This window comes from Melospiza melodia, unplaced genomic scaffold (assembly GCF_035770615.1).
Source record: "Melospiza melodia melodia isolate bMelMel2 unplaced genomic scaffold, bMelMel2.pri scaffold_51, whole genome shotgun sequence".
Classification (NCBI taxonomy): domain Eukaryota; kingdom Metazoa; phylum Chordata; class Aves; order Passeriformes; family Passerellidae; genus Melospiza; species Melospiza melodia.
In genome coordinates, this window is record NW_026948797.1 from 3,375,839 (window position 1) to 3,394,695 (window position 18,857).

The 18,857-nt window shown below is 55.1% G+C and overlaps 1 protein-coding gene and 1 pseudogene across 1 annotated transcript; both read left to right on the forward strand.

Moving 5' to 3' along the window:
* The first annotated feature begins 7,995 nt into the window (after window positions 1-7,995).
* On the forward strand, window positions 7,996-18,577 carry LOC134413747 (keratin, type II cytoskeletal cochleal). Its single transcript, XM_063147776.1, has 9 exons — window positions 7,996-8,638; window positions 9,353-9,561; window positions 12,190-12,250; window positions 12,875-12,970; window positions 13,626-13,790; window positions 14,251-14,376; window positions 15,754-15,974; window positions 16,494-16,528; window positions 17,403-18,577. Exons 1-9 carry the CDS (start codon window positions 8,255-8,257, stop codon window positions 17,585-17,587), a joined length of 1,482 nt encoding a protein of 493 aa, XP_063003846.1. The 5' UTR covers window positions 7,996-8,254; the 3' UTR covers window positions 17,588-18,577.
* Window positions 9,655-12,159, forward strand: LOC134413745 (uncharacterized; annotated as a pseudogene).
* Window positions 18,578-18,857: the final 280 nt, after the last annotated feature.

Consider the following 18,857-nt stretch of genomic DNA (forward strand, 5'->3'; position numbering starts at 1 on the left):
TGTGTGCCAGGGTCTCTGGCCCCCCAGAATTCTGGACACCCGGAGGGATGTGCTGAGTTCCGACAATCTCTGGGCTCAATCTGGCCCTGGAGCAGCTCCTGCTGCTGAGATTAAAATGCTGAGATAAAATCCCTGACTGGGGTGACAGGTGGGAAGGCCAAAATCCCAGATTTGGGAGCTCTGTTCTCCCTAGCTGGGAGCACCCCCTGCGAGCTGGGCTGGCCCCTCGGAGGCAGGGATAACTCAGGGGTTACAGCAGCTGTAAAACCCTTGTAAAATGTTCTTTGTTTGCTCTGTCCCATCCCTCCAGTGCAGCCAGTGACTCACGGGGTGGAGGCGTCGCTCCTTCCCCCAGCCCCTCTGCCCTCCCGCTCCTTCTCCTGCCCCATAGTGGGCTCTGGGTTCTCAGTTTGGGGCTGCTTTGGGAAGGTCCTTCAGCCTCCCGTCGTGACCAGTCAAATCTCCTAAATTCCTGAGGTGCTTAAGAAATACATAGAAATACAAGAAAGACGTGGAAATCATCTGAGGTGAACAAACCCTTGGTCATCCCTCATCCCTATGGAGATGGGGGTGCCACCTATGGAATTCTGGCTGATCCTGTCCACCCTCTGGAGCAGGAGGACAGTTTGCCCTGAAAATGATGGAGTTTTTCCAAGATTCCAAGGAATTTTCAGAGCCACATGTTGGACACATGTCCCTTGGTGTTTGGGGAGTGAGGGAGATGACACCAGTTCTACTCCTGCCTTTCCCATGTCCTTCGTGAAGCACAGTTTACCTCTGAGTTCCTTTTCCACGGGCAACAAGACCTGTTTCATTTTGCCAAAGACCCTGGAATTCCCTCCAGGTGGCAGAGGGGGAGGAGCAGCTCCATCCATGGCGCTGGACTCTGTGGGAGATGTTGAGACCCCAGGTCCTTGCCCCCATCCCCTTTGCCAAAGGCTGCACAAAGGGAATTGGGATGGCTGCTGATGGGAACTGAACGATCTGGGGGTAGTGAGACCCTTCCAGGATCCTTCCTGGATTCAGACATGGGATCTGCTGGTGGAAGGTGGCTTTGTGTCATTGACTCTGCCCAAGGAGAGGAAAGAGGGCTTTGATAAGAGCATTTTCTGTTTCCTGGACCATTCCCTCCGACCTGGGCATGACTCAGGCCCCAGACACTGCAATAACCCTGAGCTCTGTCATGCTGGCTTTATTCCAGCTCCCATGAGCTGTGCTCCCTCAGAGTGACCTCACAGTTTCATCTGCTCAGGAAAGGCCCCCTGAACTTGGAGCTGACGGGAGCGGGGACATGGGAGGAGCTGCTGGGGCCATGTGGGATCCCAGGAGGGGCAAATCCAGCCAGGGATCCTCAGTGGGGGCGCGGGACCATCAGGGGTGCTCCAGGAGCATCCTCACCTTGGGAAGGTTACCTGGGGAAATGTGGATGGAGAAAGGAGAATTTCCAAACGATTCTGTGGTTTGGGGCAGATCAGCCTGAATTGTGTCACTTCACAAAGACCCTGAGGGGCTGGGGTGAATTCAGAGAGGGGAACAGGGCTGGGGTGAATTCAGAGAGGGGAACAGGACTAGGGAAGGGCTGGGCAGCAGGGAAGGGTCTGGAGAACCCCCGAGGGACCTGGGGGGCTCAGCCTGGAGCAAAGGAGGCTCAGGGGCCCTTGTGGCTCTGCACAGCTCCTGACAGGAGGGCACAGCCGGGGCAGTGTCAGGCTCTGCTCCCAGGGACAGGGACAGGAGCAGAGGGAACGGCCACAGGCTGGGCCAGGGCAGCTCAGGGTGGGCATCAGGAGGGATTTTCCCATGGGAAGGGTGGTTGCCCATTGTCAGGGGCTGCCCTGGGAGGTTTGGGGTGCCCATCCCTGCAGGTGCCCAAGGAAGGACTGGATGTGGCGCTCAGGGCTCTGGGCTGGGGACAAGGTGGGGATTGGGCACAGCATGGAGTCAGTGGTCTGGGAGGGCTTTTCCCACCCCAGGGATTCTGTGCTTGGAGCTCAGGGTGTCTGGAATCTGCTCTGTCCCTGGGAGGATTCACAGTTTCCACCAGATCAGCCCCTGCAACCTGAGCAGACCAAAGTCAGATGGAATTTTGTGGGGAGAGAACAGGAGTTTTCCCTCCTTTCCTGAGATGTGTGTTTTCCAGAAAAACCAAGTCCAGCATTCCCAGTGCTGGCAGTTTCACCCAGCACTGAGAATTGAAGTTTTAATTTGTTTGTTTGTTTTTCCTTAAGGCTTTGGCTGTGGGAGGGACTCTCAACTTTCATGTCAAAATTATCCAGGTGATGATGATTATCCATAATTATAACTATATTTATCCGTATTCCTTCAGGTTTTCTTGTAATCACAAGGTCTTATAATTTGGGGGAAAGGGGAAAAAAACAGCTTTTGGCTCTTGTCCAGTGAGCTGGAGAGGGGGAAAGTGCATAGCTGGGATGTTGGTGTTGCTGGCTGGGGGTCTGTGTACAAATCACAAACAGGATGGGATTGCTGAGTAAAGCATCTCCAGCTGTTTAGTTTTATTTCTTTCATCAGTCTCATTACACGGTGATGGCAATGGGAAGCTGCCAGCAGCTCACATCCCCAGCAATGAACTCAATGTTACAACTTCCTTTAAAAGTTTTTTGACCAGTCACACAAAGCAAAAGCACACTGACAGCAGTTCTATCCAATCACCATAAGCACGCGTACCTTTGGTTAAAACAATGCTTGCTTATTTCCAATACAATACCTGCTTGTGAGCCTTAAAACACAATGCACAGAGCTCCATTATTAAGCTGAGAACTTCCTAATATCTCACTAGATAAACTTTTCTGTAGCTTGAGGAGTTATTCTAGCCAAGGGTTAATACACAGACCATTGTTCTATTTCTCCTCACTTTTCTAATTCTTATATAATTTTTTTGTGGACAAATCTCCTGGCTACTGCTTTGCTCTAATCACAGTTCTGCTATCTCTGAGCCTGCCTTTTGCAGCTTTCCCAAAATCCCTCTGATTTTAAGGACTCCCACACCTGGGACACTTTCCCCATGTGTCAGGCCAGGTTCCCTGTCCCTGGGAGGGATCCAGGTCTGGGCTGGCTTCCCTGGGGCGTCCAGGAGCTCCTGGCAGTGAGCAGAGCCATGTGGGTGGAAAAGCTCCTCTGTCACAGACATCTTTCGTGAAAAATCCTTTCTTGGGATTTTTCTCCTTTCTGAGAAGCTGTGGCCTCAGCAACAAAATGTAAACAGTGTTTATCTGCTGCTGTGGAATGCAACAGGTGGATCCGTGATTGGTCTCGGGTGGATGTTTGGATTTACTGACCACTCACGGCAGAGCTGGCTCTCGCTCTCTGCTGAGACACAGATCTTTGTTATTCATTCTTTTCTATTCTTAGCTTAGCTAGCTTCTGAGAACTTTTCCTTCTATTTCTTTTTATTATAATCATAATGTAATATATATCACAAAATAATAAATCAAGCCTTCTGAACACGAAGTCAACATTCTCGCCTCTCTCCATCCTGCAGCCCTCATGACCACTGTCACAGTCCTCTGCAAAGAGGGCAGGAGGAATGTGGGGCTCCATCCATAGGGGAAGGGCAGCCCCAAGGCTGCACTGAGCACCTGGAAGGGACTGGAGGGAGGAACTCCTTGGGGGGGTCCAAGTTGTTCATAGAATCATGGAAAAACCGGAGATAGAAGAGACCCATGAGGATCACAGATTCCAACTCCTGGCTCTGCACAGGGTGCCCCAAAATCACCCCAGTCCCAAAATCCCAATGCTGAGCACGTTGTCCAAAGGCTCCTGGAGCTCGGGGAGCCTGGGCAGTGCTCAGCCCCTCTGGGTGAGGAACCTTCCCCAATACCCAACCTGGCCCTCCTTGGCACAGCTCCAGCTGCCCCCTGGGTCCTGTCCCTGGTCCCAGTTCATGGTGGTGCTGGTGACTGGTTTTGTGCTATATCCAAACATTTAGGATTTTGGCTGATAGCCCTTTTGGGCTGCAGCAAACAGGACAAGGGTGGGCAACTCTGAGCTTCAAGAGCTGTTTCCCAGGGATGGATTTCATGGCCAGCAGCTTCCAGGAGTGGCCAAGAGCCGAGCCAAGAACTTCCCAGCCTCAGCAGGGTGGGCAGAGCCAGAGGAGAGGCGAAATGCAGCTCCTACAGGGAATTAGGAGCTTGTGGGAAGCCTTGGGAACACAGAGCTGGATCTGTCCCCCTGGGCAAGCTGAGACGTTGCCCTGGGCACCCTGAGGGGCCTTGGGGCTCATGGAGAATGATGATTTAGGAAAATTTCCTCCCTATGAGGGTGGAGAGGCCTTGGAATGGATTCCCCAGAGCAGCTGTGACTGTCCCATCCCTGGCAGTGCCCAAGGCCAGGCTGGACAGGGCTTGGAGCAGCCTGGGACAGTGGGAGGTGTCCCTGCCCATGGCAGGGGTGTCACTGGATGAGCTTTAAGGACCCTTCCCACCTGAACCATTCTATGATTCCACGATCCCATGATTCTGTTCCTACTGGTCCCTGTGATAATTCATATTTGGGTTTTGCTGTGTTGCAGCGGGAGGAATGCCTGGATGAGTTCCTGGATGAGGAATGCCTGGATGAGCAGTGCCTGGATGAGGAGCACCTGGATGAGGAATGCCTGGATGAGCAGTGCCTGGATGAGGAGCACCTGGATGAGGAGTGCCTGGATGAGGAGTTCCTGGATGAGGAGCTCCTGGAAGCCTTGGAGCTGTTTGGGTGAGCCCAGACCTGGCCACCTCTGGCAAAGCCCTGATTCCTGTCCCGGTGCAGGGCTGGAAAAATGGGGAGGAAAATGCACTCTCTGTGTGTAAATCCATGTGACGTTGCAGCCTGAACAATCCACTGGCCTCTGCCAAAGGCTCTGGAGCAGGGAGAGGCCATGGCAGGGAATTCGGGTCCTTGGAAAAGCCACTTCATGGAATGTGAGGATTTTGGCCCATTCCATCTGTGTGGGATAAAGCTGGTGGGTGGAGGCTGTAACTGGGATGGTGGAAGGTGTCCCTGTCCAGGCCAGGGGATTGCACTGGATAAACCCTGGGGACCCTTCCACCCCAAACCATTCCCTGATTCCCATCAATGGGGGAATCCCATTGGGCTCACAGGAATCCCTGAGTGCTTGGGCAGGGGCAGAAAGCGAAAGCAGGCAGTGTTTAAGGGACATCCAATGGGACACAGGGCCCAAATGCTGCCGGGAGGGAGGCACCAACCTTTGGAACAGACCATCCCTGTGGATCAGCAGCTCTTGCTGGAAAGAGCACTCCTTGTCACCGGGCTCTGCGCTGGAGCTGCGTCATTCCATTGATTTTATGGTCCAGTGACACAGGAAATGGGCCTGGAATCCATAAAATCCTGATAAACCCGATGAACCTCATCCTGATAATCCTCCAGCTGTGGCACATCCTGAGCTGGATCCCCAGGATCATCGAGGCCAAATCCTGCCTGGTGACATCCCACACCTGCCTTTGGGATGCAGGAGAACAATTTCCCTCTGACCTGCTCGCAGGAATTATGATCAGCTGGAAATTTTGGTTAATGAGGCTGCTTTGATCCTGGAAGGGGATCTGGGTTCGCAGTGTGAGGAGATCTTCAGGATCTTGGGGAAGGTGGTGCTGTGTTCCCATTGATTTTGGGTGGGTTTAGGAGGAATAGGAGCTTGCCAGTGCCACTGGACGTCAGGAGAATTTCTTGGGACGTCATGAGGAATTTTTCCAGGGAGACGCTGGTCAGGCACTCCTGTCGTGCAGTCCCCATCCCTCAAGGTATCCAAAGAATGTGGCACTCAGGGCTCTGGTGGGGATTGGTCACAGCTTGGACTCCGTGATCTGGGAGGGCATTTCCAGCCTCAGTGATCCTGGGATTCTCACAGCCCCATCCTGGAGGTTTCCATCCCCCAGAGCCTCCGGCTCCCTGAGCCTGGAGATTGATCCCAATATCCCAAATCCATCCCCCAGCCACGAGCCCACGCAGGCACTGGGAGGTGTTGGAGCAATAGATTTGGGATCCAGGGCCAGAGCCGAGCCCTTTGGATCAGGAACCACCAGCAGGGCCTGTGCAAACAGAACCTATGGACGCTCCTGCTCCCAAAATCTTTCAATCCAAACACAGAAATCCAGGCAGGCAGCAGGAGGGATCCCCTGGGATAACACAGGAGACACACTCCCAACACATAATTTCACTCACCTGCAAAGGTTTTCCTCTTCCATTACTATATTTGAGTTTGGTTTTTTGATTTTTTGGGGTTTTTTGGGGTTTTTTTGGGGGTTTTTTTTTGGCACTTTTCATCTGGAATTGCAGCCTGGCTTGTTTTCCCAAGGGTTCATGGATGGGTTGGTTGTTTGTGGGGGTTTTGCTGCTCTAGGAGTGTCAGAGCCAGCCCTAGGTGTGCAGGGCCAGGGCGAATGTGACTCCCAGCATGACAGGCAGGGAAATCATTTCCCCAAAAAGGCAAAAGTGAGCTCGGTGTCGCCAAACCGCGGTCCCTGGGGTCACTCACTGGGGCTGCAGGAATTTACCGGTTGGAGCAGTTGTGGAACAGCCCCGGGTTGCCATGGAACAACAACACAACAAACCCTGGGACACCTCTGGTGGCCACGTGGCTTCAGCCTGGCTCAGACGGGGAATATCGACCTGGCAGGGGGGAAGGGAGCAAACCTGGGCACAGCAAGCAGGGGATGAGGCTCCTGCTCCCGCCTGGATTGCCCGTGGTGCAGGGAACGAGCGTGGGAGCTGGGCTGAAGATGGGCTCACCCTCACCCAAATCCAGGGTGAAGTCCAGGTCCCCAGTGCCAAACTGGGATTCCTGGAGGCCGCTGGGAGCAGCTTTGCCTTTGTGGCCAAAGGTTGGGATTCACCTGCCTGGGTTGCTCCTCCTGTGGCTCTCGTGTTGTGCAGAAGTCTCTGTGTGGTGATCCGGGCTGGAATCCAGCCTGCTAACAGCCAGAGCTGGGTGGGAATTGCTGCCTGACTGTCAATCCCACACTCAGCTTCCAGCCCTGCCCTCTCAGGACATGCCAGCGCTGTTCCAGCCTGGCTGTGTGAGGCTGGCACTGCCCTGCTCCCAGCTGTGCATGGATGGGTGCACGGAGGGATCCCTGTCCTGGCCTCCAGCCCCAGGGGAGCTGCAGGGCATGTCTGTTACACTCCACTTCGTTCACACACAATGGATTTTTTTTATAATCCCAGGATCAATTAGGCTGGAAAAGACCTCTGAGATCATCGAGTCCAACCTGTGATGGTGGGAGCCCAGCCAGGTGCAGGGCTGGCAGGAATCCTGCAGGAATCTTGCCCCGTCTCTCTCTTCCTGGATCGAATTCCCCCTTTTCTCTCTTTAAAAAGAGACTTTCCCTGCAGCAGCCAGGCTTCTCCTCTGCCCCCAGAGCAGGACGGGTGGATTTTGAGCAGGCTGAGTTTGCAACCAGCCTTATCTCCCTGTCCTGGGGACAGAAAAGCTGAAGGGTGACACTTTCAGGCCAGACTTTGAAATCTCCTGGGGAATTTATGACCTGATAGTGAAGGGTTGAGGCCCTCTGGGACTATTTGGAAATGGTGAAAACCCTGAAACCCATTTTTTTTTTTTCTCTGCTTTTTCTTTGTAGAACTCCAAAAATTCAAGCAGGGACCCAGAATGTTCAGCCAGGATTTTAATCCTGTCGCCTTTTGAGTGTGGACTAAATGTTGGGTGGGATGCAACCCTCCTAGCCCACCTCGGTTTTAAGTATTTATTTGAGGGATTAGCAGGAGAGGGAAGGGCAAACACGTCCCCCTGGGCAGCAGGCTCTGGGCGCTGCTGGCAGTGCCCTGGTTTATATTAAACAGCCAGGACCTGGCGCAGGGGCCCCTTTATCAGCTTTGCACCGTGCCCAGGGGAGAACCCGCCTGCAGCGCTTCCAAATCCTCCCCAGTGTGTATTCCCTGCGTCCCTCCCGGGGCACAGGATCGGGGGATCCTCCCAGCAGGATCGGGGAGCAGGGCTGGGCTCGGCGCACACGCAGGTGCCGCAGGAGCGCAGCGGGGACAGCGCCAGGTGTGTCCTGTCCCTTCCCCGGCCCTTCCCTGCCGCCGGAGGGTGGGAATGCAGCCAGGCACACCCAGCTCCGAGCCGTAAAACGATCCCCGCGGTGCCCTTGGGCCAAGCCCAGCTTTTCTAACGGATAAAAGGGGAAGGCGGCGGCAGCGCTCTCACTCCGCTGGCCTCCAGCGCAGCCTCTCGAGCTTCGCAGCATCCAAGAGGCACCCCCGGAGCGCCGCTCGCAGCAGCATGTCCCGCTCGGTGACCTTCAGCTCCCGCTCGGCCGCCGGGCCCGCGCTCAGCCAGGTGCGGGTCAGCTCCGTGTCCTCCGGGCGCAGCTCCGCGCTCGGCCGCGCCGGCGGCTTCGGCAGCGCCAGCCTCTACAGCCTGGGCTCGGCCGGCAAGAGGGTCAGCCTGGCCGGGGGCAGCTCCTTCAGCGTCCGCTCGGGCTACGGCTATGGGGGAGCCGCCTTGGGCGGCCTCAGCCCCGGCGGCATCCAGGAGGTCACCGTCAACCAGAGCCTCCTGACGCCCCTCAACCTGGAGATCGACCCCACTATCCAGAGGGTCCGCAAGGAGGAGAAGGAGCAGATCAAGACCCTCAACAACAAATTCGCCTCCTTCATTGACAAGGTGAGGGCTTGGGCTGGCTTGGAGCTCTGGGGGTGCTGAACGGTTGGTGGGACCCAGAACTGGTTTGCTCACAAATGGGGTGAGGATCAGTCCTGGAGAACGTGGTGGGATTTGCCCACTGCAATCAAATAATTCTTATTATTCGATGTAAAGTCCTGCTGGCATTGCCAACAGAACAGGTTGCCTTGCTCGGGCTACCTTTGCAGCCCTGATTTACCTGGGATTGCTCAAATGGGGGTGCAGGCTGTGCACCCCCACCCCAGCACCAAATCTGGGGAGGGAGAGGCTCCTGGAGGGAGCTGTCCCAGGAGAGCAGATGGAACCAGAGCCTGCCCTGGGTGTTCATGCTGCCCTGCACATCTTGGCTCTCTTGCACTAACTAACCTTGTGTAAATCCCGCTCTGGAATTCCCGAAATGTGAGGAATCCAGCCCTGGAGTTGGAGCAGCTGGAGGATTTGATGTCTGGGGCAGGTTTCTGTCAAGTGTCAGCCCAGCAGAATCTGCTTTTCTTTAATTCCTCAAAGTCACAAACCAGGTCCCAGAGCAGCCAAGCTCCTCAGCGTGGTCTCCATGACCCTCCTCTGGTGCTTCTATAAACACCCAAATTCCTGGGTGCTACCCAAATTCCCACCTGCAGCCCAGCCCTTCCATGCCCTGCAGTGTCAGCTCCCCTCTCTCCCACCATCCCGAGTGACCCCTGTGCTCCCTCCCAGGTGCGGTTCCTGGAGCAGCAGAACAAGATGCTGGAGACCAAGTGGAGCCTGCTCCAGGAGCAGAAGACGACGCGGAGCAACATCGCTCCCATGTTCGAGACCTACATCAGCAACCTGCGGCGGCAGCTGGACGGGCTCCTGGCCGACAAGGGGCGCCTCGAGGGAGAGCTCAAGAACATGCAGGACCTCGTGGAGGACTTCAAGACCAAGTAAAGTATCGGTGTCCCCCTGATAACGAACGGGGTGGTGGAGCTGCTGGCTGGGCCAGTGGCTGGGCACGGATGTCCCTGGCTCCCCTGCTAGGGAGATGTTTTCTGGCCAGGAATGAGGTGTTTAGCTGGGCACAGATGTCCCCAGCTCTCCTGACAAGGAGAAGATATTTTCTGGCCTGGAATGAGGTGTTCAGTACAGGTGTTTAGCTGGGCTCAATGTCCCCCAGCTCTCCTGCTAGGGAGGAGATGTTTTCTGGCCTGCAATGAGGTGTTTAGTCCAGGAAAGCTGCCTGGATTCTTCCTGCTCCTTTCTGGCACCTTGTTCCTACATGGGCTGGTGCCTCCATCCTCTTGGCTTTGCTTTGGGGCCTCCTCAGGCTTGGACGTGGCATTCTGGGGCCTCCCTGGGTTGGAGGTGGTGCTTTGGGGCCTCCTCAGGGTCAAAGTGGCTCTTTGGGGTGGCTGGAGCCCCGAGAGTTCCGCAGGAGCTCCGGGCTGATTCCCTGGGCAGGGAATGGAGCAGCTGCCCTGCAGTTCTTCAGTGACTTTTCAGTGTCACCTGGGAGGAGCCCCAGAAGAAAGGTGGCCTTTGTCCCAGCCCGGCCCAGCCCAGCCGGGAAATGCCTCTGAAAAGGGAAGAATAGGACGGAGCTGGCAAACTGGATCAGGCAGGAACTGCAAACAAACAGAGCTGATAATCCCCAGGGTGTGTTTAGGGAGGGTCAATACCCAGAGATTCCCAAAGAGCTGCCTGGGAATGATGCTGCCCCCAGCCCTGCCCGGTTATTCCATCCACAGCTGGCCTTGGAATCTCTGCAAGGAGCTGGTTTGCAGCCAGAGGGATTAAACCCCAAAGTTTAGTTACATTTCCCATGGATTCAGTCCTAATCTCATGGATTTATTCCTTTAGGCTACAGATCCATGGAAAGCCAAACTCTCTGTGTGCTAATGGAAGGGAAGCAGGAATTAGGAGCTGAGTGATGAGGATGCAGTAACTGGAATGCAGCACCTGCTGCTCCCCGTTTGTATGGAGAAAATCTCAGTTATAGATGGAAAACCTAAACCATGATGTGCTCTGGGGGTGCCTGTGGCCTTTTTCCCATAGGTTTGGTTTCCACAGGAATTCCCAGGTGATGTTTAGGGGAGGAAAGGCTCCAGGAATGACACCAGCCCCTAACTCAGGAATTGCAGCGGGAGAGGGTGTGGGGCCAGCTGGGGCCATGCTGCCCACAGGGCTCAGTTCCAAGGAGTGTCCTGGCCTTTCAGAGGGATGTTGGGACAGTATTGGACGATTTAGGGAGAAGTTCTTCCCTGTGGGGGTGGGCAGGCCCTGGAATGGATTTCCCAAAGCAGCTGTGGCTGCCCCTGGATCCCTGGCAGTGCCCAGGGCCAGGCTGGAAAGGGCTGGAGCAGCCTGGGATAGCAGAAGGTGTCCCTGTCGTGGCAGGGGTAGGAATGGGATGGGCTTTATGGTCTCTACAAACCCAGATCATTCCAAGATTCCATGCTTTACCAGCTCATTGACCAGCTTGGTGGAGCTGCCCCAAGGAGAGGAGGAATTTGGTGATCCATTCTGGAGAAATTCACTGTTTTTATACCTCTCTCTGCTGATCCCTGGTGTGCAGAGGTGGCGCCTCTGCGTCACTTCCCAGGATTTATTCCTCTGGAATTGCGCTGGCAGCTCAGTGACCTCCAGAGGGGCAACGTCCATTGATCCTGGTGTGAATGGGCAGCATTCCAGGTCGGAGCAGGACGGGGAGGCTGGGCAGGTGAAGCAGCTCCTGCTTTGGAAGGCAAATTCCAGCTCTGGCCATGCAGGGCCCATGTAAATAAAGAGCCTTAACCTGGCAACAGTTCCCGAACAGCCAAAGTGCTTCCTGCTCTGTTCCTTGGATGGCTTTCAGGATTCCCAGATGCCCAGAGCAGGTTGGGGCTGGATGTTTGGGCAGGTTGGGAGTGCACAGACCGGTCCAGGTGGGCTCCAAGATCCGGGTTTGCAAATCAGTGGTGGTCCTGTACAATCTGTGGAGAGGGATTTTTGTCTGCTGGAGACCTTTAGGAGAACCCCTGGAGATTTCCAGGTGAGCCCCTCATCTGAGGGTGAACACCTAAAGAATGGCAGTCACCAAGACTGGAATTTAGTGAGGCTTTGGAGGAGAATGAGGGTAATTAATTACCTTTGGCTCTTCCCAGAACAGTGCCACGTGTTCAACACCTGCAAAGTGTTGCCAGCAGTCTGGAGTAGGGAAGTGCAGAGTGGAAGCAGCTCCAGCAAGTGCTGGGATCAGCCCAGAGGAGTTTGTGGGATCTGTTTGTGTCTCTCCCTGCAGGGTTGGTGGCAAAGTGGGGGCACAGCCTGGGTCCTCCCCAGAGGAGGAGCAGGGATCTTCTGGAGCACGGGGAATTTTAAGGATTCTGGGGGAGCAGGGAGGGGACGGTTTCAGGTGGTGGTGATGGAGCAGCTCATCCAGAGCAGACACCACTGGTGCACCAGCCCTGGGGAGGTGCTGGGCTGGCTCCCAAGAAAGGGAGGGATAGAGAAGAGAACTGGGACAACCTTTCACTGAGATGTTTTTCCTTTAATACAGGCTCTAATTTCACAGAAATCCCTTTTTCTTTTGGCAGGTATGAAGATGAGATCAACAAGCGCACGGCGGCCGAGAATGAGTTTGTGGTGCTCAAGAAGGTGAATATCCTCGTAGATCAGAGAATCCACATGGGTTGGGTGGGAAGGGACCTTACAGTCCATCCCATTCCCACCCCTGCCACGGGCAGGGACACCTTCCATGGGCCCAGGGTGCTCCAAGCCCCGTCCAGCTCTGCACACTTCCAGGCATGGGGCAGGCACGGCTCTTCCCTGGGACTGATCAGCAGTGTGGGCAGCCCTTCCCCGTGTTTGCCCCTACTCACAGTTTACTCTCTGCCCCGCTCACAGTGTACTCCAGCTCTGATGAAGCTCTGAGGGGCAGAATTCCAGCCAAAGGCAGCTCAGGGGAGGCCTGGAGGTCTCCACACATGCAGGGGAGAGCTGCTGGGTCCCAGGGGCATTGGAGATGATGCCGGATCTTTCCTGAGGTCTCTGTGTCCAACCTGACACTGAACTTCCAAACAGGGATCCAAGGGATCCCCGGGACTCTCAGGATCTGCACTCCAGCAGCGTTCAGTGCCCTGGGAGATGATTTGCAGGCCCTGGGGTGCCACTGGGACACCTGGAGCTGGTTTGGGGAACTCCTTTGGAAGCCACCAGAGGCTGAGTGGGCTCAGACATCAAAGCTCCACAATCTCCATGGTTTATTCCTCGTTTTTCCAGGATGTGGATGCTGCCTACATGAACAAAGTGGAGCTGGAGGCCAAGGTGGATGCTCTGACAGATGAGATCAACTTCCTCAGGGCTTTCCATGAGGCGGTGAGGATCCTTCTGTCCTTCAGAGGGGGAGAACAGGGAATGCTGGCTGGGAAATGAACGTGGGGAAGGTGATGGATTCATGGAGTCATTCCTTCCATAAGCAAAACTGTGCCTGCAAGTGAAGTGATTCCTCTGAATTCTGTGGATTGTCACACAGATTTCTCCCTGTGTGGGATGTGGGATGGATGGATTGCAGGCATTGTATTTGGGATGCTGTTTGTATGAAAACAAGGAAAATGAGTGGCTGGGGGAGGTGGTGCTGTGTGACAGAAATGAAGGAAAGCTGCTTGTTCCAGGCTCCTTCCTCCTCCCCATTGTTTGCAAGAGGAGGGATTACCTGAGCTGGACACAAATCCTTGAGAGAGGTGCTGGAATTTGGCCCCTGCAGGTTCTGCAGCTAGCTGGGTTGTTGTCTAAGGAATGGGATAACAGTGAAACAAGCAGCCCTGCTGCCAAAGTAGGGATAAACAGTTCCAGCTCTGCTGTTGGTTGTTGCTCTGTGCTTTGCAAGGTTGCTTCCCTCCTCATTAATAATTATTTTGATGGAATCCTTACCCACCTCCCTCTCCCTTCTCTCCTTGGATTCTCTCTTCAATTGGCTTCCAAAAGAGGGACCCTGAAACCTCACTGATGAACGGGCTTGGTTTTCCTGCAGGAGCTGAACGAGCTGCAGGCCCAGATCTCGGACACCTCGGTGATTCTGTCCATGGACAACAGCCGGAACCTGGACCTGGACAGCATCATCGCCGAGGTGAAGGCGCAGTACGAGGAGATCGCCAACCGCAGCCGCGCCGAGGCCGAGTCCTGGTACCAGAGCAAGGTGAGCTCTGCCAGGGGAGGAGGACCCAGGGACACCTTGGAGCCCTTCCAGTGCCCAAAGGGGCTCCAGGAGAGCTGGAGAGGGCCTGAAGTGATGGGACACAGGGAATGGCTTCCCTGTGCACAAAGGGCAGGGATGGGTGGGATATTGGGAAGGAATTCCTCCCTGTGAGGGTGGGGGGGCCCTGGAATGGATTTCCCAGGGAAGCTGTGGCTGCCCCACCCCTGGAAGGGTCCAAGGCTGGGTTGGATGGGGCTTGGAGTGCCCTGGCACAGTGGAAGGTGTCCCTGCCCATGGCACTGAATGGGCTTTAATGTCCCTTCCAAGCCAAACCATTCCATGATTTCATGATCTCCAGCTCTGTCAGCACCTGTATCCCCTGTGCCATGAGGGGGGGGCTCTATCCTGCTCATTCCCTGCCATCCTCACCCCATCACTCTGTCCCACTACTCTGTCCCAGTATGAGGCGCTGCAGGTGACAGCTGGGAAACACGGGGATGACCTGAGGAACACCAAGAATGAGATCACGGAGATCAACAGGGTCATCCAGAGGATCCAGGGCGAGATCGAGAATGCCAAGGCCCAGGTGAGGAGCTGCCCCTCTCCTGCCCTTCTCTGGCCTCGGAGCTGGGATGTGGCTCTGAGCCCTCTGGGGACAGCATTGAGGGAGTGGCTGGAGCTGGGTCTGGGGAGGGTCACTTTGGACATTGGGAAAAGCTTCTTCCCCCAGAGGATGTCTGGCACGGAACAGGGGCTCCCCAGGGAATGGTCACAGCCCCAAGGCTGCCACAGCTCCAGGAACTTTTGGACCACACTCTCAAGTGTTGAATTTCGGGGTTAGTGGGGTTTTTAGGGTTGTCATGTGCTGAGCCATGATGGTCCTTGTGGGTCCCTTCCAGCTCTGGCCAAGAGGGAATGTTCGCTCTCCCCTAACATTCTGTGATGGTAGGGATGTTTCAGGGGTCTGGGTGTCACACAACCCCTTGAACTTGGTGATTTTGGAGATCTTTTCCAACCTTCACAGCTCTGTGGTCTGTAAGAACCATTCTGGGGGGCCTACACTGCTCATCCTGAAGGATTTTAGTTCTGCAGGTGGAGGGAGAGCACTGGGAGCAGGGTGATCCTGCCAGAAAGGTTGGATTTGGGAGAAGACGAGTGAAAATCGCCCCTGGGACACAGAGGGGCCCCCACACAACCCTCGTGGCCTCCTGTTCCTGGGATCATTGCCCACTCCCTTTCACAGCAGGGAACACCATGTTTGGGCACACACACAGAGATTTGGGGAGCTCTGCTCGCTTTCACTGAGGTCTTATCGCTTTATCAGGGCCGTGGCTTAGGCCTGGCCTGGAGCTCCCAAGGCTCCAGATAAACCTGGTGATTCATCCCGGATTATTTGGTTTCAGGGCAGGGAGGCTCTGGCACCAGCCAAGAGCTGTTCTGGTGGGGCTCCCTTGGACAAAGGATGGGAGCACAAAGCCTCTAGGGAGCCCGTCATGCCAAACATGGGGGTTTGGGAGGTGTGGGGGCACAGCTGAGGGTTCCTGGGCCCCACAGGACTGGTCTTGGGGTGGGTGTGGGTGTTTGGAGCACCAGGTGTGCTCCAGTCCTGCCCACATCTCAGCCAGAGCCTGCCCAGCTCTGAAATAACTGGGGAAATTAGCAGAGAAAACCTGAGCTTTCCTGAACCCCAAGGGATCTGTGGGATGTGGGGGACTGGGAAGCTGAGGATCACCTGAAAAAAGTGTAGCCAGAGAGAAACTTGGTCTTCTTCTGGGAGACCTTGGAAGGAGATGAGTTTCCATCTCCATCCAGTGCCCAAGAAACCAGGTAGGGATGAAGTCGCAGGGATCCAGTTGAGCTCCAGATCCACAAAGGGTTCTGGGCAGCAGAGCCCGAGGTTTGGAGCCCAGGATCCTCCCCCAGGGATCAGGAGCCCCCTGATGTGGCCGCTCTGTCCCTGCAGCGAGCGAAGCTGGAGGCGGCCGTGGCCGAGGCTGAGGAGCGCGGGGAGATGGCCCTCAAGGACGCCAGGGCCAAGCTGGCCGAGCTGGAGGACGCCCTGCAGAAAGCCAAGGCTGACATGGCCCGGCAGCTCCGGGAGTACCAGGAGCTCATGAACGTCAAGCTGGCCCTGGACATCGAGATCGCGACCTACAGGAAGCTGCTGGAGGGCGAGGAGAGCAGGTGAGCACACCTGGGGGGATTGGTGAGCAAAGACTCCCTGGGTCCCCTCTGGGAAGGGTCTGGGAGCCCTTTGCTCCCTTTGCCTGGGAACGCTGTGAGAGCCCAGTTCTGATTTCCACAAGGAAATGCAGACAGGGAAACCTTTGAAAAACTGGGTTCTGGTCCTGGAAGTGCTTTGGCTGAAGAGGCAAACTGGCAGATTCTGGGGGAGGAAAAAACCTGGGGAAAATAAGTGAAGAATGAAAAAATTGGTTTCCATCATGTTTGATGCTGTGGCAGAACATTTCCAAGTGGAAATCCCTGTGGGATTAGGACAGAACCTCTGTGCTCTGTCCTCCCCCCAATGGTGATAACAGAGCTGGGAAAGGCAGGGCTGGAACAAAGCCCTGGAGGGCCCAGGGATCCTCCCTGGATCAGGTACAGCTGGAGCAGTAACTCCCTGCCTCTGTCCTCCTCCTCCTCAAGCCCAGGGCCAAGGAAAGCTGAGTTTAATCCCTCCCCTTGCCTTTGTCTTTTCAGGCTGGCTGGCGATGGAGTTGGCAACGTCAACATCTGTGAGTGGATTTTGTTGTTTATCACGGCTCCACCTCACTCTAAACCCTTGGAAAAGAGAGCCCAGAGTGTCCCAGTTCACCCAGTTCAGCCCCTCCTTAGTGGGAGCACCCTGAGGCTGGGGGTGGTGCTGGGGCTCCATCCCAAGCTCAGCTCCAACTCACCCGGATGCAATTGGACTTGGGGCCAAGGGATCTTCCTTTCCTCCCATTTTTGTGTGGATAGAAAAGCTCTAATGGGAAATGCATTCCCTGGGTTGGGAATTGCTGCACAGGTGATGGCAGAGGGTGTTTTTCCAGCTTGGGAAGTGCTGGATCCTCACCTGGCCCGGACCTTGGGCAGGAGCTGCTCTCTCAGGGATGCTCCAAACCAGTGGCTCTGATTTTCAGCCACTTCATTCCTGCTGGGAATTGGGGAACCACATTCCCACAACTTTGGGGCACCGGGAGATGAGCTGGGTGTGTTTTGAAATGGGATTCTCCATGGATTTTCTAGGGGTTCTCCATGAGTTCTCCAAGCTCAGGGAATCCTGAGCCAGGTTGGGTGATGGAGTGACAGGACAAGAAGGAAGGACTTCAAACTGAAAAAGGGGAGGTTTAGATGGTATATCGGGAAGGGAATAGATGGGATTTAGATGGGAATATTGGGATATTCCCCACCTGTGAGGGTGGGGAGGGCCTGGAATGGATTTTCAAGAAGATGCCCCATCCCTGGCAGTGCCCAAGGCCAGGCTGGACAGGGCTTGGAGCAGCCTGGGACAGTGGGAGGTGTCCCTGCCGTGGCAGGAGGGGCACTGGGTGTGATTTAGTGTTCTTCCCAGCCAATGGATTCCGTGGCTGGGGGTTCCAGGTGCTCACGCTGCTCCTCTCCCCGCAGCCGTGGTCAGCTCCAGCGGTGGCGGTGGATATTCCAGCTCCAGCGGGCTCCTGGCAGCAGGGATCGGAGGCCTCAGCCTGGGATCAGGAATGGGCAGCGGAGCCCTTGGCTTCTCCTCTGGGGGCTCCTCCAAGTCCTACACCATCACCACCACCTCGTCCACCCGCAGAAGCGTCAGGAAGTAACTCCAGGAATGGAGCTCGGCATTCCCAGCACCTGAGGGAAACCATGGAAAGAAAAGCCTTGGAGCCTTTTGCAGGACGAATTGGCTGCAAAACGCCTGCAGTGCTGAGGCCCTGCCCGTGCCCTGCCGGGGCTTGATCCTGCACTCTTGGAGTTCAGCCATTCCTCTGGGAGCAGGATCAAGCCTGAGGGGTGAAATTTACCCCGGGATGCAGGTGGGGTATCCCTGCTGTTACCCTTGTGCTTGGTACCCCCTGCTCCGAGCTGGGTTTCACCCTTGGAAAGGCAAATCCCACATTTCTGCTGTGCTTCTGCAAAAGACCAGAAGATTCTAAATCCCTTCTAACAGGATTTGGAAGACTCCAATCCCTCAGGCTCCTCGGCCCCTGCTGAGGGCTCACCCTGGGTTGGGTTTTTTAAATATACCAGGAAGAAAACAGGTTTTGGTCTCCCCTTATTTTCTTTGGAAATGGGCTCAGGGTTGGGGTTCAACATTCTTCTGTGACTGAAGCTGTTTCTGACCAAAGGCAGCACTGACAAATTGATTTCAGGCTCCTTGTAGCAAAATAACTCCTCAAGAACCTCCTAAACCTTTTCCCTCTCTTTAAATGAAGCCCAAAGCTTGAGGGATCTAAAGCTACTTCAAATTCCATGGGTCACACTGAATTGGGAGAAAAATTCCCTATTTTTGGGTGTCTCTGTTTACCACTCCCTATTTAAGGGTATTTAGTGATATCTGGAGTCTCCTGCAGTGAGGATTCAGTTGATGCCTCGTTCCAAAAACTCCTTGTTCCTGCCAAAATGGGTCTTCAACATACCAGGGAAATTGTTGTTACTGCAGTAGGAAGAGTTTTTAGGGACCTAACTCCAAGGACCTGCTCCCAGTTCTTGTGCTGATGTTCAGCCCTGCCCTGGCATTGTGGTTTGGGTTGGATTTTTATGCTTTTTATGTCTTTCATGAGTCGTTTATTAAAGTTTCCCTTTTAGCTGCATGTCCGGTCTCAGCCAAGTTCTTTGTGCTGCCCTGGGTGCTCAGGAGCTCTGGGAAATACGCAGGAATCACCTTCCTGCCAGGTCTGGAGCCTGCCCTGGCTCTGGGGGCAGGCTTTGGGGTTTGCTGCCTGCACAGCTCCATCCTGGCTGGATTTTGCAGTCTGGGCAGAGGGATGGGGGAACTTTTGTTCGGAGTCATGGTTTGAGCTCAGGACTGAAATGGAATCTGGCTTTAATGGGAGGGATGAGTGGGATTTTAGCCCTTCTTCCTCCTGGATT